At 47.6% G+C, this 25,103-nt stretch overlaps 1 protein-coding gene across 1 annotated transcript in view; it reads right to left on the bottom strand.

The window, feature by feature from the left end:
- The window catches only part of TEX14 (testis expressed 14, intercellular bridge forming factor), a 1,917,691-nt gene that overhangs the window by 1,185,013 nt on the left and 707,575 nt on the right, over window positions 1–25,103 (bottom strand). Inside the window, exon 9 of the mRNA XM_086954052.1 lies at window positions 24,794–24,972. Coding sequence (XP_086810178.1) covers window positions 24,794–24,972 — 179 coding nt within the window. The remainder of the gene's footprint in view (window positions 1–24,793; window positions 24,973–25,103) is intronic.

Raw genomic sequence — 25,103 nt, 5'->3', positions numbered from 1 at the left:
CTGTACCGCCCTCATTTGCATCATTTGGGTACTCCTTGCCCAGGAGACATAACAAAACAACAACGGCCAGCTAGATGTTACCTTGACCGTTTACAAATGTGCATGAAATGTGTTTAGAAAGGGAGGTTATATAAAAGTGTATAGTATAGGTGTGGCTACTGAAAAAGCAGTGTATGAATAAGTGAAAAGTGAGTGAGGAAAAACTTAAAATTGGATAGGCTGGGTGGATGTTAATGTTTTATTGTTATCCCCCAGCTCCCAACTCTAAAAACCAAGTGCAAACACAGATTTAACATAATATCCGTGATCAGTAGTGGTCAACATGTTTCAGCAAATCAATGAATTAATAAAATGTTCATGCCTTCTTCAGGACCTGTTGTAAAGTAACTACTGCTTTGTGAAAGGTAAAAATTATCAAAAATATCACCTGCAATGTCCAGGTTGTGAGTTCAACCACATACCATTAGTTGTGGTTGTAGCGCCTCACCCCACCTGGCTGCAGCTCAGGTTTAGAGGAGCACAGCTCTCTCCGTCGCTGTCTCCCGTCTCCTTCCTTACTGCCTTCAGGTTACCAGTAATTTCAAGAGTCTCACTAATATAATCCGGGAGTTTCTCATTCTTCCTCACCAAAGACAAATGGATTTCTTCTACCACCAATCACACCTTTTTACCAAAGCTTTCGGTGAGGGCCGAATAAATGCATACAATGTATCATGATTCTTCTTCTGGGGAGAGGGTGTGGCCTAACGGCTAGAGCGGTCAACCTCGAAGTTGGGCAACCAGTTCGAGTCTTGGCAGGGATGCTCAACATCTTGTGATTTTGGTCAAATCACTAAATCTCCCAGTGCCTAACAAAAAATGTATGTGTCCGTCTGTAACGCAACAGGTGCTCATATAAAGCTCTCTCATATCTTTGGGTCAAGTTCATGCTATATAAAACTCCGGGAAAAAAATAGTAACAGTACAATAAAGAAGAAGCCAAATCTGACTTTTTTTGTGTTCATATAGAATATAAATCCACTATGATGTGTGACATTGACTGTGAAATGCAGTTCGCTGCTACACTTTATGCTACTGTCACCACTCGCTCCCAACTCAGGGCATAAGTGCCAGATTTGCGTCGTCTTGACAGCATCTCGAGAATTCCTGCAAACTGATCAGGAAGATTTTGTTCATAACCTTTGGAGCAATGAATGCACAGTGTAATATCTTAAATTGTGTGAGGTGGAATGTAGCTTTACTTGACACTGTTTGTGATAAGCCTAAACAGTGCTCCACTCTCATCTGTAAATGGGACCCCATCTTGTTCCTACTACCCCCGGACTGTCAGGCGGTAGTGAGCAGTCCTAGATAAGTGCTCTATAAATATTAGAGATAATAACTACAATGTAAGTCTTCCAGTCCTTGCTACTCTAGCAAATGTCCAGAACTGTCCCAGTCTAAATGTAAATCTTTGCCTGACTATCTTCAAATGTAATGAAGATCTCTCCCTCAGATAGGTTCTCAAATATTTTACATCTATCCTCTATCCTTCTTAAGGTCTTCAACTCTCGTCTATGCCTATAGAAATCCATAAAGGATGCCTGGACATCTCCTGAAAATAAGGTGGATCGTATTCATGTGTGTGTCAGAGTATGAGCCTAATAAGGACTCTAGGGGGGCATATTTTCAACAACCAGCAATATTTATCGCTAAATAAGCTTAGCAAAATTTTTTTTATCGCCGCGCATTGCCGGATTTTATCGCAGAGATAATGTGCTAAGAGCAACGTTTATCTTCAATATCCGGCGATAGCGGCAAAATGCATGAATATCGCTGGGAATCCAGTGATATTCAGGCATTAACGCCAATAGAGTCTTAACCTGAATATCCAACTCCCATTGGATATACAGGTTAAGAAGTGGTCTGAGCAGGCTTTAGTTTTCAGCGATATTCGCGCTTAGCGCACATTTTTTAATCACTACGCCTGCGTTGATAATAGGCGATAGCGATGTTAGCGACTGCTTTCAGTCGCTAACAGGTCGGGTACGCCCACTTTGCATGTCAATAGCTATAAATATTGCTGACATGCAAAGCGGGCCCCAAACCGCTTGCTATCACCTAAAAGCTGTTGCTAACTGATGTTAGCGACAGCTTGCCGATAGGGCGATTAAATTATCCCCGCAATGCGGCGATAATTTCATTTCGACTGCCTTGGTAATATGCCCCACGGTTCTGATAATGCTGGCATTGAGGCAGAGGTTGAGAAGTAGAGTATGGTTGCAGATTGACTTGTTCCACCTTTGGAACTACAAGAATGAAAGAGCAACAGAATGGCCTCCGTAAAGGCTACAAATTAGAGTGTGGATGACAATGGCTTGGGGAATTCTGGGTGCATGGGGCTAACTATGGGATCAGATTGGAGTCTGCAACACTTGTTTTAGATGACCTTTCAATTGATACCCTTGAGCCTTCCCGCCTGATTTCAAGTAGCAGAATGGTGTACACTCCCGATTTACCTTCTTTTACTTATGACACGTCTTCAACTTACCAGAAAACTTTGAATTTTGTTTGCAACCAACCCTTTTGGCACAAACGCAAAAGGGAGCAAAAGCAAGAACTATGGGCCAGATGTTGAAAGTTCACGAATAACGATTTCCTAATTGCGATTCTCTCTGAATCCCAATTGGGAAATCGGTATTCCTAATATATGAAACTTATTGAGTTTTATTGAAGGATTCCTTGTGGGTCAAAAATCGACCTACCTCAGAAATATTAATGAGGAAGGTCGCAGTTTGCAACCCAATAAGAATCACAGCCATCACAGGGATGGTGGCCTGCTGGCCACCATGTCTGTGATTGCTTTTTAATTAGGCAATGTATATATTTTAAATGTTAACTGTTTTCTTTATAATACATTTGCTGCTTTTAAAAAGAAAACCTTGAAGTTTCATTTTTAAAGAGTAGGCAGATATCTTTGGGACCTCTGCCTGCGCTCTTAAAAAATATTATTATTTATATTCTTAAAGGGGGAGAAGATAAGGGGTGTTTCATGCTACCTCACTAACAGATGAGATGCCCTGCATCTGACCCATCGGACAAGACCTTGCACTCACTTTCGAACTCTACAGGCAAGTTAGAATGTTCCCCATGAATCTGATACCAATTGTTGCACACAGCTAAGTCATGCATTAGATGACTACCCATGCAAGAGATATATATGTGTCAGGGTACCCAAAATAATGAAAATGGGAAAGAAGGCATACTAAGGACTATGTATCGTTTGTGAACAATGGAAGGCCAACAGACCTATAATGGATGTAGGTAAGGGCGAAATTTCTGCTTGCTGATGTAATCTCAAATAATTTATTGTACGTATGTCATACGAAATTCCGCTATAATTTCATGTGGGCGCACCATTCTCACTTAAAATTAGTGCAAGTGGAAAGGGGCGACCATTCGGTCCCCCCGAACGTATGGTTGGGTGCCTCGATCCTCCCGGGAAACAATTTTGGGGCGGGGGGCGTGTCTCGGCTGGTATGCCCGAAGCGGCGTAGCCGGGGCGCGCCTTTTCCCGCCCAAGAGGGGTTGTCCTAGACAACTACACCGAAGACCACGCCCAGTAGGCGTACCGGAGGAGGGTACACGCCCTCCCGCAGAAGAATAAATAGAGCGGGAATCCGAAGAAGCGTCCTCTTGTTCCTGTGCTCTGAAGGCTGCACCCACTCGTTGCACGTGAGCCCTCGACGGAACAAGCATCAATTTTGAGAACTTGTAATCTTGTTGTTTCTCTTTCAGTTACGTGGAGTTCGAAGAGTCCGGAACCTCGTTGATCAGCTAGGAGCGGAATACTCGACATCATGGCTGGCAAGAAAGCGGGAAAGAGTTCCGAGACGGACAAGGTGTTACGCCTGTTGTCGAACCGGATGGCTTGCATGGACCGAAAACTCGGACAAGTCCAATCGATCGGTAGAGGTTTGACGGAGGTCAAAAAACAGCTGGCTGCACTGAGCAACCCGGGTCACCCTAAGAAGGTAATAGGCCCGGCCTTGCCGGGAGTCGTCCCTGAGGGTAGAGGGAAACGGGCCAAGAAGAGGGCAGTTTCGGGGGAGGTCCCAGTCCCAGAGGTACCCCCAGTCGCCCCCCTCATGCCGGTAGACAACCCGGTACCAAATCCTGATACGGGGCAGCTGATCCTGGTTGTAATTACTCCTGATAACGATGAGGATATGCCTCCCGAATTGGCCACCCAGTTGTCAGCATGGCTCAAGAAGACAGCAGGGGGGTCAGTGGCCCCTGGAGATCCGGCCGAGGAGGCCAGACTACTAATCAAGCAATTGCGGCAGTCGAGAGATGTCGCAAAGGCGAATGTTCCTCTTGTTTCCCCACAGGTAGCACCGGTAGGACCTGCAGTTGGTCACGAGAAAACGGCGGGAACAACGCCGAACCGGGTAAGCTCGCATTGCCAATAGCGGGGGAGGGTTCATTACCCTCGAGGCGAGAAAAGGTGGCACAGCACATCCCTTTGGCCACGAAAGAGTTAATATGGGTGGACAAATATGTGAACATGTTTTCCTTATTAACTGACCATCGCGAGATGGAATATGCTAAAACCCAGAAGGATTTGTGGCACCCGAGCGTCTGGCGCGCCAAGATGGCGGAGTTCAGGGTGGATGAGACAGTGACGAATTGGGTTAAGGCCTTCTCTATATTTACTGCAGTTATGGGGGAACGTAAACCCAAGGTGATGACTGAGTTGACTTGCTATCAAAATCGTATTATGGATTTTTATTCTATGTACGGGGGGGAGGAATGGAAAGGTTATGACATGAAATTCAGGAAAGCCAAAGAATATGATGCTACTTTGACTTGGGATTGCCTGGATTCGGTGTCATGGCACAAACAGCTCCTGCCAGGGGCGGCAGGTACGTCCTCGCCAGGCGGGAGCGGGTCAGGAGTCGTCCGCCAAAAGCCCGCGGTGCCCTTTCGAGCGGGCGCCAGTGGGGATTACCAGCCTAAGACCGGCGGGAATGGCGGCAAACGGGGGGTCTGTTGGGGCTTCAATCGAGGCAACTGTAACAGACCACAGGGAACATGTAGGTTCAAGCATGTATGTGCGGGCTGTGGGAACTCCTCACACCCGGAGAGCTCGTGTAAATCGAAAAATAGCGGGACGGGAGGAAAAGGAGGCTCTAAGCAGGAGTGAGGTAGAACGTTGTGACCGATTGCCTACACCCGTTGATCTCATGGCTATGACTCCTTGGTTAAACAGATACCCTGATCATGTATCCGCTGGGGTGTTGAGGAACGGATTCTTACATGGCTTCCACATCCCGGCGGGGGATTTTCGGGGGGACTGCTTCTGTAAAAAACAGTTATCGGTGCAGCACAACCTAAGCGTGGCAGAGAAGAAGATAGCAAAAGAAGTCAGCTTGGGGCGAGTGGCAGGGCCTTTCCATCGCCCGCCGGTGGCAGAATTCATCTGTTCCCCGTTAGGGGTTGTCCCGAAGAAAGACCCAGGGGAGTTTAGACTTATTCATAACCTGTCTGCTCCAAGGGGTTCCTCGGTGAACGAGGCCATTGACCCAGAAGTCTGTTCAGTACGGTACGCATCGATCGATGAGGCCGTGGCCATGTTGAATCGCCTGGGCCCCGGGGCGCTGATGGCGAAATCAGATATCGAATCGGCGTTCCGGTTGCTCCCGGTACCCCCGCAGGATCAGCGCTTGCTAGGTTTTGCCTTTCAAGGAAGTTATTACATGGATAAATGCATGCCTATGGGTTGTTCCATTTCTTGTGCCTATTTTGAAATGTTCAGTTGTTTTTTAGAGTGGGCATTCACCGAGGCCACAGGGCATAGGTATGTTATGCACTATCTCGATGACTTCCTGTTCTTGGGAGCAGCCGGCGATACGAGATGTGCGCAGGCGCTGCACAACTTCTGCATCCTCATGAGGGAGTTTGGAGTCCCACTGGCACCAGGTAAGACGGTTGGACCATCTACTTCACTGGAGTTTCTGGGAATTGAGCTCGATTCTGTGGAGGGATGTTTCCGTTTACCGATGGAAAAGGTGGCCAAGTTTAGGGCTTCCTTGATGCAATGCCTGGGTAAAGAGAAAGTGACCCTGCACCAGTTACAGCAAACAGTGGGTCAGCTTAACTTTGCTTTGAGGGTAATACCTATGGCCCGCCCCTTCTCACGCTCTATTGCACAAGCTATGGTCGGTCTCAAAGAGGGGCACCACCGTACGAGACTGTCGGCAGAGGTTCGCCAGGATATGCGCATTTGGTTGGCATTTCTGGCGGACTTCAACGGTCGAGTCGTGTGGAACAAGCCGCCAGTGTCGTCAGATTAACTAGGTCTGTGGACTGACTCGGCAGGGAGCGTGGGATTTGGCGCCATCTTAGGTAATCGATGGTCGGCGCAAACATGGCCGGCCTGGTGGCACTCCAGTGGTCTCACAGGTAACATCGGGTTCTTGGAGTTATTCCCCATTTCGGTTGCTCTGATGGCATGGCCTGACAACTTCAGGGACCGCGCAGTGGTGTTTTGGTCTGATAATATGACTGTGGTCGAATGCATTAACCACAGGCAGCACGCTGCAAATGGATCTTGAGATTGTTAAAGGAAGTTGGGCTGCTTTGCATGAGACTGAATGTACAGTTTAGGGCGAAACATGTGCCAGGCGTACTGAATCATGCAGCTGATGCACTCTCTCGTTCACATATGCAGGCGTTCGTTCAGGGGTTATCTGCCTACAGCAGACCTAGTGGCGGCACCAATCCCCGAAGCACTATGGCTAATCGGTGCCCCGGACTACAAGACCTCGTGGCAGCAAGCTTGGCCCCCAGGACAAGGAAGGCATACGAAGGAGCGTTTCGTTCCTATTGCACATTTTTGGGTCCAACAGGGAGTCAGAGCTGGGGTCAGGAGGAATCCTTCCTGGGGTTCCTAGTAGCCCTGCACAGAGAAGGCCGATCAGCGGCAACGGCCAGTAGGCATAGGGCGGCCATTTCATTCATGGCGCAGGTGCATGGCATAAGAGACCCAACGGAGTCCTTTTTTGGTTAAGAAGGCCCTTCGCGGCTGGCAGCACCTCGAGGGTCGCAAGCAAGATGTGAGACGCCCTATTGGCTTACACAGGTTGGCTTTGCTTGGAGCAAAACTAGACGAGACATGCACCTCCCATTTCGAAGCAGTTCTGTTCCGGGCAGCTTTCGCATTAGCATTCCATGGGGCTATGCGGGTGAGCGAACTGGTCGCAAGGAATAAGAAGGATGTTGGGGGAGGCTTATGCAGGGATCACGTCCAAATTAGGGGTGATTCGATGGTGGTCTCGATAGCCAGGTCCAAGACTGACCAGGGGGCTTTTGGGAATAGTGTTGTCGTGCAGCGCGCGCGAGGGTCCCCCACGTGCCCAATAAAGTGTATAGAGGAATACTTGGCACTAAGGGCGGCTACATGGGGGGGGGAGTTTGCTGAGGCACAAGGATGGCACCCCACTGACGAGGTTTCAGTTCCAGAGGGTGCTAGCACTGACAATCGCTGCTGCGGGCATGGACCCGTGCGATTTTGGGACCCACTCCTTTAGGATAGGGGCTGCTACTGAGGCTACAGCCAGGGGTCAGAGTGCGGAGGAAGTGAAACAGTTGGGACGATGGTCCTCGAATTGCTTCAAAAGGTATGTGTGATTGCACATGTTGTAATGATCAATTGACATGCACTCACGCTTCTTGTCTTTTGTTTGGATTACAGTTTCGCGAGCCTGTCACGCGGGGCGGAATTTGCAGTCGACCCAGCACCAGGAGACCAGCGGTCAAGGTTCACCGACTGGAGAGAGAGTGGTATGGGTCGTGGGCCACTCATATGTGAGGCGCGCCGGGGACGTATTCAAAGCAGGTGACGCGACTCACGCAGCTGGGGAATACGGGTACAGAGTGGCCTTCCATGGGAAGGGCGGGCTCGGTTTTGACCAATTTGAATCATTTTTAGAGGGTCTCCTAGGGCGGAAAAGGTCACCGCCATCTGTAGTCATAGTACACCCGGGGGGCAATGACTTGGTGACACTGGGTAGACGAGTGTTGTTCGAACAAATTTTGTCTGCTGTTAGCTGGTTGGCTAAAAGAATCCCGGGGTGCACGATTGCCTGGTCCCACATGATTCCCAGGAAGGTATGGCGGGGGGGCCTTTCGGTGTCAGCACTAAACCATTCAGTGAAAAGGGTTAACAATAAAATTGGTAAATTGTTTCGCTCTTCGCAGTTGCATAGCATTCCTCACGGGTGTATTCGGGGTGATCTCATGTATCTGAATGATGGGGTTCACCTGTCCAGGGAGGGGAATGACTTACTCATAGGAGACTTCGTAGCATGGCTAAGGGGTTTGAGGAAGCATGACCTTTAGGAGGAGTTGGGGGGGCCGGATAGTCGGTCAACTATCCGGCCTGTGGCGGTAAGGTCATGATCGGTGAGCAGTAATTTCAAGGTCCCTAGAGGGGGGCGCCACCCACAACGGATGGGAGCGCCCGAGGGGAGGCGGCCATTGGCCCCTCCCACGGGGAGGCGGCACCCACTAAGGATGGGTCGCCTAGGGGGAGACGGCCATAGGCCCTTCCAGGGGGGGAGGCAGCTAGATGCCCCTCCTACTAATTTCCCGGGGGCCGGATATCCGCGACGGCGGATAGAGAGTGTGGGGATGGGGGGGAGTCCACGCTGTCCTTCCTACAGATACCTCACACGGGAACTCTGACGACCTTTAAGATGGCGTTGAGTGGAAAGGGGGCCCCCACCACGACAAGGGAAGTTACAGTTGGCAACGAGGGTAGAGTCCTCTGCGCATGCGCCACTTACACGGTGAGGGCGAGAGTTTTTGGTAGTAGGGATCTGACACCGGTTAAGACCTTGACGTTGGCCCTTAATGCTAGGATGTACAATTTTAATTTAGAATGTTTGCATTTGCAGGATGTTAGACTCGGCTAGGAAACCTTTGTATTAGAGATCTGTTAAGGTTAGCTAAAGATCATGTCTGCATCGAAATGTAATAAATGTAAAATTGTACATAATTATGAAACTTTTATTTAATGTTTTAAATTTTGTTTCATACTTTAATAAATACGGCCGGGAGGGTGACTCCCTCCCGCCTTCCAAAAGTTCAAACTTGTGTCCGACTTCTACCATCCTTGGGGATTGTGTTGAGAGGGGGTAGCGGGCATCCCGGCCATATGGAAAGGGGCGACCATTCGGTCCCCCCGAACGTATGGTTGGGTGCCTCGATCCTCCCGGGAAACCATTTTGGGGCGGGGGCGTGTCTCGGCTGGTATGCCCGAAGCGGCGTAGCCGGGGCGCGCCTTTTCCCGCCCAAGAGGGGTTGTCCTAGACACCTACACCGAAGACCACGCCCAGTAGGCGTACCGGAGGAGGGTACACGCCCTCCCGCAGAAGAATAAATAGAGCGGGAATCCGAAGAAGCGTCCTCTTGTTCCTGTGCTCTGAAGGCTGCATCCACTCGTTGCACGTGAGCCCTCGACGGAACAAGCAGCAATTTTGAACCACCCACCAGCCCCTTATGGCAATGTTTGTTTAAATAAAGTTTGCTGAGTAGGCCTTTTTTCCTTTGTAGAACAGTAAAGGAATGTTTTGATAAGGATGTGACTTCTGCCTGTAGGATAATGTTTTCTTGGTAGGAGTGAGCAGTCGATGAAGCATCAAGGAAATGTCTGAATTTTTTCCTTTAGTAGGTAAACAACTGTCGTATTTATTTTGGTCGGGCGGTAAGGTCATGATCGGTGAGCAGTAATTTCAAGGTCCCTAGAGGGGGGCGCCACCCACAACGGATGGGAGCGCCCGAGGGGAGGCGGCCATTGGCCCCTCCCACGGGGAGGCGGCACCCACTAAGGATGGGTCGCCTAGGGTGAGACGGCCATAGGCCCCTCCCAGGGGGGAAGGCGGCTAGATGCCCCTCCTACTAATTTCCCGGGGGCCGGATATCCGCGACGGCGGATAGAGAGTGTGGGGATGGGGGGAGTCCACGCTGTCCTTCCTACAGATACCTCACACGGGAACTCGGACGACCTTTAAGATGGCGTCGAGTGGAAAGGGGGCCCCCACCACGACAAGGGAAGTTACAGTTGGCAACGAGGGTAGAATCCTCTGCGCATGCGCCACTTACACGGTGAGGGCGAGAGTTTTTGGTAGTAGGGATCTGACACCGGTTAAGACCTTGCCGTTGGCCCTTAATGCTAGGATGTACAATTTTAATTTAGAATGTTTGCATTTGCAGGATGTTAGACTCGGCTAGGAAACCTTTGTATTAGAGATCTGTTAAGGTTAGCCAAAGATCATGTCTGCATCGAAATGTAATAAATGTAAAATTGTACATAATTATGAAACTTTTATTTAATGTTTTAAATTTTGTTTCATATTTTAATAAATACGGCCGGGAGGGTGACTCCCTCCCGCCTTCCAAAAGTTCAAACTTGTGTCCGACTTCTCCCATCCTTGGGGATTGTGTTGAAAGGGGGTGGCGGGCATCCCAGCCATATGTACAGGAGCAATGCTCTATCAGCACATGGGCATCTGCTTGTCAGAGGCTTGTGTTTTTGCACTATTCTTCATGCATGAAATACGTCCTCGCCTTCAAAATCTTTAGAAGACACATTTTGTGCTAAAATATAGCACTTGAGTCTGGTTTCGCATTTCCTGCAATTTTGTGTAATTTCCCCAAATTTTCACGTAATTAAGCAAATGTAAAATACGTCAATTTCACGCATCCCTAATTTGATATTCTAATGAATATCAGATCGCTTATCTATGACGTTATACTCAGAAATAGTCACTTATTTTAGTATCCAAAGACAAGCTGTTCTCCTTGCAAAACGTCTTGCGATTTTTAAATCTCCCATAACAATGGCCATCATTTCAACATCAACAAAAAACAACACTGAACAACCAAATACTATTTAAGTAATACGTATTAATCAGGTAGATACCAAATTAACAAATTTTTTGTCCATCATTTCTCAACTTTCAGACTCCTTGCTAGGAACTGCAGATGAGAAAGATGCCAGAATTGTACCTCAGACAGCCATAAGAATGGTCCCTTGAAAACAGAATGAAGGATCAGATATGATAAGGTGCTCTTATGGACCCATCACTTTCATTCTGACTGTAATATCTGTCTCAGGCGACTGGGGTTTATGGCCCCTTTTTACATTTAAGGATGAGTGGGCTTACAGCTGTCTGAATCGAGTGTGGGCCTAAATGCTCGCAAATGAAATAGAAAAACATTTTGTGAAAAGGAAATCTCATGTCTAACATAACAGTATGGAGGGCGTGGCCAAGATGGTGGAGGAATAGGACGTGCTTCACTGTCCCTCTGGCGCTGCCAGATCTTTAGCCTTGTTTATCTCCCCGGCTAGTGCCCATCCGTGCTGGCAACAGCACGGCCCTGTGTCCCTAAGATGCCCTGATGCCATTGGGGCTCCTATTTACGAGATCAAAGCAGGCACGGAGCAGAGCTGCGCGGTGAGGCCCTGGCCGACATCAGGCCCGGTGGGCCTCGTGGCAGGAAGTGAGCGGGGGCCTGCAGTTACTGGAGCTGCACCTCGGCGGCTTAACGTTGCCAGCTGTGCCCGGGCGGCGTAGTGTGTGGCGCTGTGGCTGAAGCGCCGGAGGAGGCGGGCGGGCACTGCTGAGCCAGGAGCAATGCTCCAGAATGTGAGATGCCGCGGCCGGGCTGACAAGAGCTGGGGCGTCCGGAGCGGTCCGACGGGCCATTGCAGAGGCGGCGGTGTGTTCTCCCGTGCCGAGTGGACCTGATTGGGTCTGCTTCTTCCGTATGCCCCGGCACCCATTGACAGAGATGAGGATTGTGGGGGCGGCTGAAACTCGGTCCGCAGTGTAAGGTATAGTCTTTCTTCTATCTTTTATTGTTTGTTCACATTCTAATGCACGCTGCCAGCTGGCACGCTCTAATCTTCCTCCAGCTGATACCTCGCAGAGGAGTGTATCTTCAAACATGTTTATGTTTGAAGATGCATCCCTCGTGAGGTATCTTTCAGTTAGGGCCACAGCTATTGTAAATAGCATTAAGCTGTTGGACTTGCTGGAAGGCGGTGCACTCCCGTGTTGATGCTCAACCGAATCTGGAATAAAACTTCACTTGGATTATCTCCTGTTTCTGCCTGACATTTATTTGGATTACAACTTCCTTCTTTACATTTGGCGACGGGATTTTTCAGAAAAAAAAGGAGGATTTGGGCATCTTCACTAAAATCTTTGAACCCTATTTTGATCGTGGAGGATCTAACTTCAAAGATTAATTTGTTCTACTGGCCATTATTTAAAAAAATACATGTGTTTAAACCTTACCTCTTCGAACGGAAGACATTCGAGCAGGATTCACCCTACGGCACATTTTGAAGTGTTTCCGTGATTTTAGACGGAAATAGAGTTTGAAAGTCACGCGAGATTTGAACGTGATGACGTCTTCATGCAACGAAGTGTTTCATTTCTAATCTGAGTTTGACAGCAAATACGCAACACACACAGCTTCACTCGTTTTAAAACGCTAATTCTTTTAAAAGTGGTTGCGGAGAGGTTTATCTCAGAGGATTACCTTTCAGTACAGCATTTCTGCGGAATGGTATGTAAAAGATTTAATTTACAATTTGACATGGGAGCATAACATTTAAAATTGAAACACTTTTGAAAAGAATATTCTACAATTACATTTGTTTGTTATCTTTGAACATTAAAAGTACATTAAGAGTCACGCTTTCAGGATAAAAGGAAAGCATATTTTATTGACAAGCACGTTTGAGCATAAAAAGAAAAACGAAAGAATATTCTTAAAGTGCAACGTATTTTAGACAATTTTGAAAAAGAAAAGAAGCATTTGAAGGAGGAAGGTGTAACTTAAAATTGTTGTTTCTAAAATGGCTAATAATCAACTAATGATTATATTGAACAATTTTTTTACCTGTCAATGGCAAACCAGCAGAACCGTGGATAACATGGTTTCAGAGCTTTGAGAATTATTTAATAGCGATTGAAGCAGAAGAATATGCTCCAAAGAGGAAGCTTGCTCTTCTTTACAGTCACTTAGGAAGAGCTGGAAGACAAATATATGATAACTTGCCCACTGCAATTCCACCTCCTGGGAGAGGTGAGGGCTGGAATGTGTATACAGACGCTGTTCAAAGACTGAACAGGAAATTCCTGGAACAACCTAATGTCATTCTTGAGTGTTTTAATTTTAGAAAAAGAAAGCAAAACATTGAAGAAAGTGTTGAAGACTTTATTTCAGTTTTGAGGAACATGTCTTCTGAATGCAACTTTGGTGGTGATCTAGACATCTACATTAGGGATCAATTCGTTTATGGCTGTTGCCATAAAAAGATTCAAGAAAGGATTTTAAGTTGCAGGGATCCAACCTTAGCGGAAGTGATTGACATGGCTAAAAGTATCGAAAGGAGCATTGTTTCTTCAAAAAGTATTATGGCTGAAAATATCACACCAGTAAATTTTGTGCAGAATGATGTATCTGTTAATGCTATGGCTGTAAAAATAGATATACCAGACCTCAACAAGGGAGAACTAACACATTTTGTTTTAGGGGCGGATCAAGAACACATCTCAGTAACAGTCCCACATGTTTTGCATTAGGTAAGAGGTGTACCAACTGTCAGAAGATTGGCCATTTTAGTAGCGTGTGTAAGTCTAAGCGCATTGTTCATGTCAGGAATGTAATAACTACTGAAGCTGATGTTCAGAATGATGTTATGTCAGGGCTTGATGTATCTCCCTTGGAGTCTAATATGCAACATTTGACTATTAACACTATAGAATTACCTTCACTTTCAAATGAGGTAAAAGAAATTTTGGCAATTGATTCATGTGAAGGCTTACTTGATAATGAACACGCGACAGATCCAACTTGTGAAGTGTTTTTTGGAAAACATGCACTTGACATGATGGCTGATTCAGGTGCACCAGTCACTATTATTTCCGATCTTACTTTTAACAAATTGTGGGCATCTTCAACTAAGCTTCTAATAGTTGACATTATTCCAAAGGCATACGGAGATAAGAGTATTGATATGCTTGGCTATTTTATGTCAGAGATAATTTGTTTAGGGAGGAAAACATATACAAAAGTCTACGTTGCCATTAAGGTAAAAATATTGTAGGTTGGCAAGATTTGGCTAAGATGAGATTGAAGCTGGTCCCAGGTTCTAAGAATCCAGTTCAATTGAATGATATTGAGATATCACTGATAGATGAGGACAGTAGCTCAATTGTTAATAGCATAATTGAGCAGTTTCCAGAAGTTTTCAATTCAAAAATAGGGAAAATTAACAAATTTTGAACATCTCATTAAATTGAAACCTGGCGCCATTCCTGTTTCACATAAACTGAGATCCACTCCCCTTAGCGTTAGGGAAGATTTAAAGAAATTGTTAGAAAACATGGTTGCAGATAAAATAATTGAGCCTACAGACTAATCACAATGGGTCAGTCCGATCGTGATTGTACGGAAAAAGGATTAAAGTATTCGCCTTTGTGCGGACCTTCGGTCATTAAATAAGAATATACTGGTTGATTGTCATCCCATTCCCAAAATCCAAGATCTCCTTGTTGGTATTGATGGTTCCAAATTATTTACGCTGTTGGATTTGCGCAGCGCTTACCATCAAATTCCCTTATCGTCCCAGTCAACCGATTTAACAACATTTATTACGCCTTTTGGTGCCTTCAAGTATTGGAGATTACCGTTTGGGCTGGCATCAGCCGCTAGCGTTTTAAAAAAATGTATGGACTCCCTTCTTGACAAGATTATTAACGTTCAGGCTTATCAAGATGACGTTTTGATCTTTTCAAAGAATGTTGAGGAGCATGTTAAATCTTTGAAAGAAGTGCTTTCACGCTTTAAGAACATAGGTATCACTTTAGGTAAGGAGAAATGCAAGTTTTTTAAAACAGAAGTGGATTACCTTGGTCACTGCATTTCCTCAAGTGGCATAAAACCTAAATTTTCTCTTACAAAGGCTATATCTGATGTTCCTGTCCCGGTTAATAAAGATACTTTAAGGTCTTTCCTGGGCATGACGGAGTACTATTCTAGGTTCATTTCAGGGTAATCGTTAATTGTACAACCGTTAAGGGATCTTCTTAAAAAAAATGTTAAGTTTGAGTGGTCTGAAATTGTAGATAAATCTTTCAATATAATTAAGAAGGCAATTCTTAATTCTCCAGCTTTGTCATCTTTCACCCGAGGAGTCAGGTGCACAATTTCAGTTGATGCAAGCCAGCTTGGTCTAGCTGCTATCTTGTGCCAACATATGGGTTCAATTGAGCGTACAATAGGTTTTGCATCTCGGTCCCTTTCCACTGCAGAGAGGAATTATTCGACTATTGAAAGAGAAGCATTAGCTTGTTCGTGGGCTGTGGAAAAGTTTAAGAGCTTTATTTGGGGAACACACTTCATCTTACTGAGTGATCACAAACCTTTACCTAACTTGTTGAATGGTAATGGAACTGGTAAAGCTTCTGCACGCCTTGTGCGATTACTTTCAAGGTTACATGAATTCAATTTTACCATCCAGCATATTGCTGGTGGTCTCAATGTTAGAGCAGATTGCCTGTCCAGGCTCCCTCTTCAAGAGAACTATTTAGAATCAAAATTTAGCGATGTTGAATGCGTAGTAGCCTAAATTGATGATTCATGAAAAGATTTTCCATTTGGTTGAATGCGTATAAAGATGATGAGGTGTTACAAGCTGTGAAGAACATGATTATTAATGGGTGGCCCAGGGAACGTTCTTTACCCGCTTCACTTAAGTCATATGCACAAGTATCTCAAGAACTTTCGATTGTAAAGGATGTTTTGATGCGTGGAGACCTATGCATTCCACCTTCTTCTACTCGCATGAAGTTGGTGGAATGCGCACATGAAGGTCATTTGGGTATTAATAGCACATCTAGGAAGCTTAAAGAGTATTTCTGGTGGCAAAGATTTTACCTTATTCATAGATAAATGTGATTTGTGTTTATTGTCTGATAAACACTGGAGGATTAATAAACTTCCTCTTCACCCTGTAACTATTCCACAAGAAGCATGGTCAAAAATTGCACTGGACTTTGCTGGCCCGTTTGATTTACTTCCAAGTAATGAACGCTTTATAGTGGCTTTGATTGATTACCACTCCAAATGGGTGGATTTGGATTTTTGTGACTCACCCACTTCTTCTAATGTTATTACATTTTTGGACAGAGTGTTTTTTACAGAAGGCTTTCCAAGAGAAATAGTCACTGATAATGGCTCACATTTTTGTACCCTGTCCATGCAAGATTACTTTAAAAAGCATGACATCAAGCACTTGAGGGTGGCCCTCTATTCTCCTGCTTCCAACGGCCTTATTGAAAGGATGAATAGGTTTTTGAAGGAGGGTGTTAAGACAGCTTTGGCAAGCAATTTTGCAGTTGAAGATTTTTTAAGAAAGAAAGTGTGGTCATATTTGATCACTCCACATTCGACGACAGGGATTTCGCCCTTTAGACTTTTAAAAAAGAGGAATCCCAATGGTGTAATTTGCCCCAATTGGTTAAAGGATTTGAGGAAAGACACTTCTTCTTGTATTTCAAGTCAGGATAAAAACACTTGGAACGAGAATGTTTTAAAAAATCAGAATTTGCAAAAGAAATATTTTGATGCTTCTTCTCGTTTTGTAATAAAAGACTTTCAGGTTGGTGATTGGGTTTTATTGAAAAATCCATATAAGCTTAAAAAGGGTTTGTCTAAGTTTTCGTCTCCCATTCAGGTTGTGAAAGTTTCAAAAGGTTCAGTCTTCCTTGAAGGGAGAGGGTGGTGGAATAAGAGAGCTATTGTGAAAGTTTCAAATGATCAAGCTAAAAAAATTCTCTTATACAAATCTGATTCTGCCATTCATGAATGTTCAAATTTTCCTTTAGGAGCCCCTTCTGACAATGTTTCATGTAATGTTTCTTTTCCTGTTTTTCCTTCCACTTCGTCTGAAGGTACGGATTTACATAATACAAATGAAATGTGTAAACTGTCTAGGTCTCATCGTAATTGTTCTGTTCCTTCAAGGTTTAGAGATTTTTATATGTCATAAGTTAACTTTATACTTTTTCAAATTTTGTTAATGTTATAGGAAGGGAGATGATGTAAGGTATAGTCTTTCTTCTATTTTTTATTGTTTGTTCACATTCTAATGCACGCTGTATGATTAAGCCAGCTGGCATGCTCTAATCTTCCTCTAGCTGATGCCTCTCAGAAGAGTGTATCTTGTTTGAAGATGCATCCCTCGTGAGGTATCTTTCAGTTAGGGCCACAGCTGTTGTAAACAGCATTAAGCTGTTGGACTTGCTGGAAGGTGGTAGCACTCCCGTGTTGATGCTCAACCGAATCTGGAATAAAACTTCACTTGGATTATCTCCTGTTTCTGCCCGACATTTATTTGGGTTACAACTTCCTTCTTTACACGCAGACCGGCGAAAGGTGCGGGGCCTGCGCGGGGGGAGCAGCGCAGTCTTTGGTGTTGATGGGGGCATGAGCGGCCTCGTGCTATCGTCCCCGGCGGCCCCTGCGACCCGGTGACTGGGGGACATGATTGCTGGAGGAGGCCTACTACCCAGGAGGCGCGGAGCGGGCATAGAGATTGGTGCACTCTCCCCCCCCCAGGCATCTGTAGACTGTGCCATTGCTCACTTGGCTGGGTGAAGACTAGCGGGGGGGGGCTGGGCTACTATCGACCCGCGTGTCGGCTTGGGGCCTTGGCTGCAGGCGGTTCTGGGGGCAACTACCTTGCTGCATGGGCCTGGATGACGACTAGGTGCCTCGTGGCCGTCCTGCCCCGGAGGCCCTGGTGCTGCGGAGGAGTGCTGAGGCAGGCAGGTGATGGCCAGTCCCCCCATGTCTGGCGGAGAGCCGGGGCCTACCCCTGATTGGGCCCTGCGGCGGTGTGCCTTCCACCCTCCTGATAGACTGCGACCGAGAAGATTGGCACAGCGGGGGCCTACCCACGAACGGTGCCTTGTGACTTTGGAAGACTTTTGACCTTGCCTGGGCTGTGTGGCCTTTCTCCCCCTGACGAGCAGCTGCAGTGGCCCGGGCGGGCGGTCTGGACACCAAGGCGTTGGCAGAGGCCCTGGGTACAGGGTTATCCTGCTCTCCTCCGCACCCCCCTCCCCCTCCGGAGATCGGCTGCGGGACTGAGCTTACGTCCAGGAGTGCGCGCGTGGACTCTTAGCTGGGCTGGGCCCCTGAGTGTTGACATTGCCTCTGCCCCAGATTTGCATACTGGGGAGCCGATGGCGACAGCAAGAAATTGTAAGGATAAAAACCTGAAAAAAGGTGTGCCTAAAACAGGAACGGGGCGGTCGGCCTCGCCGCCCGCTGCCACATCCCCACGCTCTGGCGATGGTGAGGCTCCGGCGACCAAGGCCTTCATGCTGGAGCTGTTCTCTGCCATCAAGGAGGACGTTTCAGAGCTCCGGTCCCAACTTTCATCAGACCTGCGTTAGATGAGTCACGTCATGGACGCTGTGGGGGAGCGGGTGGAGACCCTTGAGGAGCATGATCTAGGAACGGCGGAGGACATCCATCAGCTCCAACAGGACATGCTTCGCCTTACAGAGCAGAATCTGGATCTTCAGGCGCATGCTGAGGATTTGGAGAAAAGATTCCGGCGGAACAATATCCGGATCAGGGCGGTGCCGTGGAAAGGAGAGGGGGATGACCTGCGCGAATATGTGGGAGCACTTTTCCACCAGATTCTTGCCGAGGAGGAAGAACAGGACATGTAATTGAATCGTGTCCACCGGGTTGGTCTGCCGCGTGGGGCCCGGGCCCCTCCCCCAGACATATTGGTCTGTGTCCACGATTTCCAGCTCAAGGAGCGGATCCTCCGGAAAGCCTGTGATCTTAATCCCATCTACTTTTGTGACCACCATCCTGCGATTTTCCAATACCTAGCGGTCTCCACTCTTGTCAAGCGCAGGGAATTCAAGCCAATCACCAACCACTTGAGGGAGCAGAGCATTCCCTATTCGTGGGGACACCCGTTCCGGCTCACCTTTAAGTTCAAGGGCAAGCTGGTCTAGGTTCGCTCCTTGGCATCGGCCTTTGACATCTTGGGGCTGGAGCGGCCAGCTTCGACACCTAGACAAGACGGGTCGCCTAACAAGCAGCACAGACGTTCCGCGGAGTGGCAGCGGGTCGGGAAGCCCTCTTCCACGGCAAACCGGATCTATCAACGAGTCTGCTGGAGAGAGGGGCTCCGGTTGCCTCTGTGGCCTTGGTCACCGACACGTCTGGGGTCGCCTGAGGCCCAGCAGCCCGGCACTGGCTGGGCCTGTAGCTGGCGCCGGAAACAGACGGTTCCACGATGACGAAGTCCTAGGGCGGCGGTGTGTCCTTTATCAGGAGCTGGGAGAGTGAGATGCTGGGGCCATGTTCCCCTGCAATTGGGGCCTATTTAACAGACCGTTGTCTTTCCTTCTCTACTACGAACTTTTAGCCTTTTACTTGTTTGGGTTTTCAAGTGACTGGGGCGGGGGTTTGGATTTGGGTTTGGGGTTGTTTCGGGGGCTCTGCATCAGCTTTTGGGGGCATTAGGCGAGAATCCAAGGATTCGTTGGGACAATGGGATGCATTAGGGGCTTTGGTGATGGGTCGTGCATCAGCTACCTATTCCTTTCATCGGTATGGTGGGTAGAGACCTGAAGGTGGTGAGCCTCAATGTTTGGGGTCTAAATAGCCCAGTGAAGCTTGCTGCTATTCTCTCCCTACTGGAGAATGCGGAAGGTGGTGTGTGCCTATTGCAGGAGACACACATCCTCTCTAAAGATGTCAGGTGTATGGCAGACAAGCGCTTCCCGTTCCAGCTTTGGTCTTCGGCCCGAACAAAAAGCATGGGGTGGCCATTCTCTTTAGCGCGCGCGCGCATTGCAAAGTTATCTTCAGGTAGTGGACATTAATGCCAGATTTTTGGCTGTTCACGTGCTATGGGGGGAGATGCAATTCACAATAGGGTCCATTTACGCACCCAATGTTAAGCAGGAGCCCTTCTTGCAGGCAACCCTCTCGCAAGTATTGTCGTCGCCGGACGCCCTGATTCTATTGGGTGGAGACCTGAACATTGTGATGGAGGGTGGAATGGACAGGTCGGAGCAGAGGTGACATCATCGGGGAGTAATGTCACAAGGGGGTAAACAGTGGCTTCTAGAGGGTGGGTTGCATGACGTATGGCGTGTTCAGCATCCCCAGGAGCGCAACTACACCTACTACTCGGCAGCACACAAGATATACGCACGTTTAGACCACTTCCTGGCCACTTCCTCCTTCTTGCCTCATCTGTCAGCAGCGGACATTGTGCCGCGCTCCCTATCAGATCATGCTCTTATCTCTGTGGTAATTAATTCCAGCGGCCCTCGGCCGCCGCCAGCTGGTTGGCGCCTTTGCGACTCAATGCTTCACTCAGAATCAGTGGTTGCGAGGATACGTGACACTATTACCCACTACCTTTCCGAAAATGAGGTGGGGGATACTCCCCTGGCGTCGATCTGGGAGGCCATGAAACTGGTGGTGCGGGGAGAATTTATAGGGCTTGCAGCAACATATTCTCGCCAGCGCAAAGAGAAGCGCACTGAGCTGGAGAGGGAGGTTAGTAGCTTGGAGGCGATCCATAAGAGGACTGGGGCACCGAGGGTATGGAGGGTGCTGGAGACGAAAAGGCGCATGCTCAAACACCTTGACCTCGACAGGGCAGCGCATGACTTATTGCGCTTGCGGGACAAGTTTTACCTCTGCTGGGACAAAGGGGGTAGGATGCTTGCACACAGGTTGCGGGCGCGCACTCAATTAACCACTACCCAATCCATCAGAGACCCTCACGCAATGGAGCAAACCACTGATGCTGCCATTGTGGGCGCTTTTCGCCAATTCTATCAAACCTTATATAGGAGGGAGGAAGCGGCTTCCGGGGGAATAGCGGAGTATCTTGCGTCGTGTGGTATTACCCTGTCGTGTGGCATTACGCCCATATATCAGGAGTCGGCGAAAGCTTTGGACTCAGCAATCCGTGTCGAGGAGGTTATATCTGCTATCGCGCGGCTGAAAATAGCTAAATCACCTGGGCCAGATGGCTTCTTAGCCATATTTTATAAAACGTATTGCGTGGAGTTGGCTCCTCTTTTAACCCGCCTTTTTAACTCCTTTCTTGATACGGGGGCGGTGACTCCGTCCATGGCAGAGGCAGCAATCACGGTCATTCTCAAGCCCGGGAAGGATCCTGCAGAGTGTGGCTCGTATGGGCCGATCTCGCGACTCAACATAGACGCCAAATTATTCGCGAGAGTGTTGGCTGCGAGGCTTAGCCCCTTAATGGATGGAGTGATTGAGCCCGATCAAGCGGGATTTATCCCAAATCAGCAAGGGGGGGGACAATACTAAGCGGCTGCTCCACCTCATGGATCTGGTGCATCGCTCTAGGATGCAGGCCTTCTTGCTCTCTATCGACGCGGAGAAGGCCTTCGACCGTGTCGATTGGGACTACCTGTTTGCGGTGCTGAGAGCTTTCGGGGTGGGGGACAAATTCCTACCATGGGTATAGTCCTTCCATGCGGCTTCTAAAGCAGCGGTGCAGGTGAATGGCTGTAGATCCACTCTTTTTCCCATCACCAGGGGAACGCGACAGGGATGTCCCCTTTCCCCGTTGCTTTTTGCGCTCTATATGGAGCCTTTTGCCCAGCGCGTTCGGTCTAATGTCTGTATCTCATGGATCAAGTTCGGGGCAGATGTTCATAAGTTTAGTCTTTACGCAGACAATGTCATCTTAGCGTTGACTAATCCTCACTCCTCTCTTCGGTGCCTATCGGCGGAACTCCTAAATTCCAAAAGGTAGCAGGATTTAAAGTTAACTTTTCAAAATCACAAATCCTTAATATCTCCGTCCCTGAAGCTGACGCACTAGATTTGAGGCAGGACTTCGCCTTCCAGTGGGTACAATCGGACATTACGTACCTAGGTTTCTGATTGGCCCCATCTCTTGCTAAAACCCTGTCCCTAAATTATGCCTTGCTTGTTGATCATGTAACCAAAGCCCTTTCGGATTGGTCCCGTCTCAATTTGTCCTGGTACGGGAGGCTGGCTGCGATAAAAATGACTGTACTCCCCCGTATATTGTATCTCTTTCAAATGCTGCCTTTGAGTCCCCCACCAGGTACGCTGCGGAAGCTTCAGAGGCTTCTCAATAGGTTCTTATGGAACAATAAAAGGCTGTGACTCGCGCTGTTCGTATGTTAGACTTCCCCCACTTGACGGCGTACTTTCAAGCGTCCTGCCTTAGCTACATCTTAGAGTGGAATAGGCCGCAGTCTAGTAAACATTGGAACTTTATGGACCAAACGGTGGCGTGGTGTAACATATGGCGGGAGTTGTGGTTGCCGCGCAAGCGTAGGGAATGGGGTTTGTATTCCTCCCCGGTGACTTCCCCGACGCTAAAGGCATGGGACCAACTGGCGCAGCGTAAGGGGTGGACTACCTTCCCCTCTCCAATGGCCACTATCGTGGATAACCCGGACTTTCCGCCGGATTGTGCGTCCCCAGTCATTGCTGGTGAGAGGAAGGCTGTAAGAGGGTGGGCTCTCTCTTTGATCTGGATGGTCTGATTGCGTTTACCAGGCTATGTGCAGAATACTTCCAGCTGCCCAGGGCTGACGCTTTTCATCATGCACAGGTGGCGCATTGGGTGACCCAACCAGCCAACGTTGCCCTTATGTCTCAACCATTGACAGCGTTTGAAAGATGGTTGGTCTGTAAGGAGGATGGCTAGAGGCTCATCTCGGAGCTGTATGCGATGATTATACGCCACCCGCGGAAGCAGCGTACGAAAGCCCAAATCCGCTGGGAAATGGAGCTGGGGCGCCCTCTGACGGGAAAAGAGTGGGAGCATGTTTTCTATTGTGCACAGCACACGGCCTCTAACACTGTGGGGACCGAGTTCGCCTATAAAGTAGCGGCCTCGTCACGAAGTCAGGCCTCTGCTGGTGGGGTTGTGGGCTTTCAGGGACACTGGTGCACTTGCTGTGGCATTACCCGAAACTGGAGCATTATTGCAATATGGTCTTAGATGAGTTGGATGCTGCATTTCAGATTACATTCCCACGGATGCCTGAGCATGCGCAGTTGGGGGTTCCCCATCCTAAGTTCTTTCCCTTGCGCTCGCTGAAGGGCAGGCAGATTGCATTGGCTTTGTTGGCTACGCGGCAGGTCCTCTTGGCGCAATGGGGCTCCCTGGCAGTGCCTGACCCCCGAGATTGGATCCAGAGGCTTTGGCACATTCTAGCCATGGAACGGCTCTCGTTGGGCATGGACGGGAAAGGCTCTGAATGTGCTAAGCTCTGAGGTCCGTTCCTACAGCTCCTGTCTAAGGACCTTTGAGAAGTGACATGCCCGAAATATCTACAAATCTTACAACTCATCCCTCTGGAACCTGTGGGGGCTACGCCTGCTGTTTAAATGCTATTGGGTAGAGCTGGTGGATCCTAGAGGGTGGAGGGTGTAGGTAGAAGCTGATGCAGAGCGGGGTGGGATTGGGTGGGGGACTGTTGAGGGAGGGTGGAGGGTTCTTGTTTTTCATGTTTGTTTCCTTATAAAAGAGGTGGTTATAGCTCAGGTGTGGCGGCAAAGCTTCTTCAATTTCGTGGGTCGCCCTCTGGGGTGTAGACCCAGACGCTGTGTCATTGCTATGCGAATACTCCCTGCCGGCGTGTTAATATAGGCAGCTGGGCTGTGTATCAAGATGCCTTCCCGCATAATAAAAATGATTGACTCTAACATAACAGTATGGGTTTTTCTAACAGTGTTACCTTTGCTTCTTTCAATAAAAGTGAAAGTAAAGTTATTCCAATTTGGATTGTGAGTCCAACTTGGAATAACTTTACTTTCACTTTTATTAAATTAATACAAATATCACTCACACGCCACAGCACTTTGCTAATGCACAGAGCATTGCATGTTAGGAACCTCGGCTTTCATAGTTACCAACATTTGAATACAAATTCCAGGGACACTGCAGCACAACAATCAATTACTTACTTGAAAATTCACAACACTCCTACTCCGCATAATTAGCATCATTTAACTCTGCCTACATATCATAGGGCAGATTATAGGGTCTACTCAGTGAAGAGGAAATTGCAGGGAATTGAGACAAACATTTCAAACTTAAGACCAAAGTAGCTGAGTTTAAAAATTCTCTCATTCAGCTGCATTGGGGAATTTTACCAACTCAGCTACTTTGGCCTAAAGTTTGAAATTCCCATTGCAATTCTCTGCAAATCTGTATGAAGTGCAATTGCCAGGACTGTTCAGGATAGTGAATTACCCGGGAATGTCCCGGCAAACACGGGAACGTTGGAAGCTATGGGCTTTGAGACACTAAAAGATATCCTTCCAACGCCTGCTGAAAATCTGCTAATAAGCCGAGGAAAATGTTCTCCAATGTAAGTAAGATTCATCTCACTGAACATCTGCATTACTTTTCTGCAGAAACTTCTGGTGTCACACTTAGCAGAACTAGGACATAGGTTCCTGCCAACTGAACAGTGCTGGGGAGGCAAAGGCGAATCAGGAGACAACACTACATTTTCTGCTGTTTGTTGACCCTGTCTATTGGCTGTGTTGTGATGTATAATGTGTTAAGTTTCATGCATCAGAGTATTTCATAACAGTATTTTATAGTTTTTATTTTCTGCATTTTACCAGGAAACATGATATTATTATTCCATACCTTTGCACCATGTACTCAAAGTTGCTTATCTTTGCAAAGCCAGCTGAGACAATCTGCACAGCATGAGAGGAGAGTGAGCGATGGATGAAGCCTCGTGTGTGCAAGTACATTAGGGCATCGTTGACATGGAGCAGCAAATGGACTATTGTTTCCATATGCAAAACAGGAAATTCTGAGCGCTGAAAGAAATATTGAAAGGATTTTCAACAAAGGCCACAAGCCATAGCTGTTAATACTCTGATCTTTTCCTAGACTATACGAACAATTTAAACATTAAAAAAAACAAAGAACAGATAACATCCATATTTAT

Source organism: Lissotriton vulgaris, chromosome 2_1 (genome assembly GCF_964263255.1).
Source record: "Lissotriton vulgaris chromosome 2_1, aLisVul1.2, whole genome shotgun sequence".
Lineage (NCBI taxonomy): Eukaryota > Metazoa > Chordata > Amphibia > Caudata > Salamandridae > Lissotriton > Lissotriton vulgaris.
This window is presented reverse-complemented; position numbering and strand designations above follow the sequence as displayed.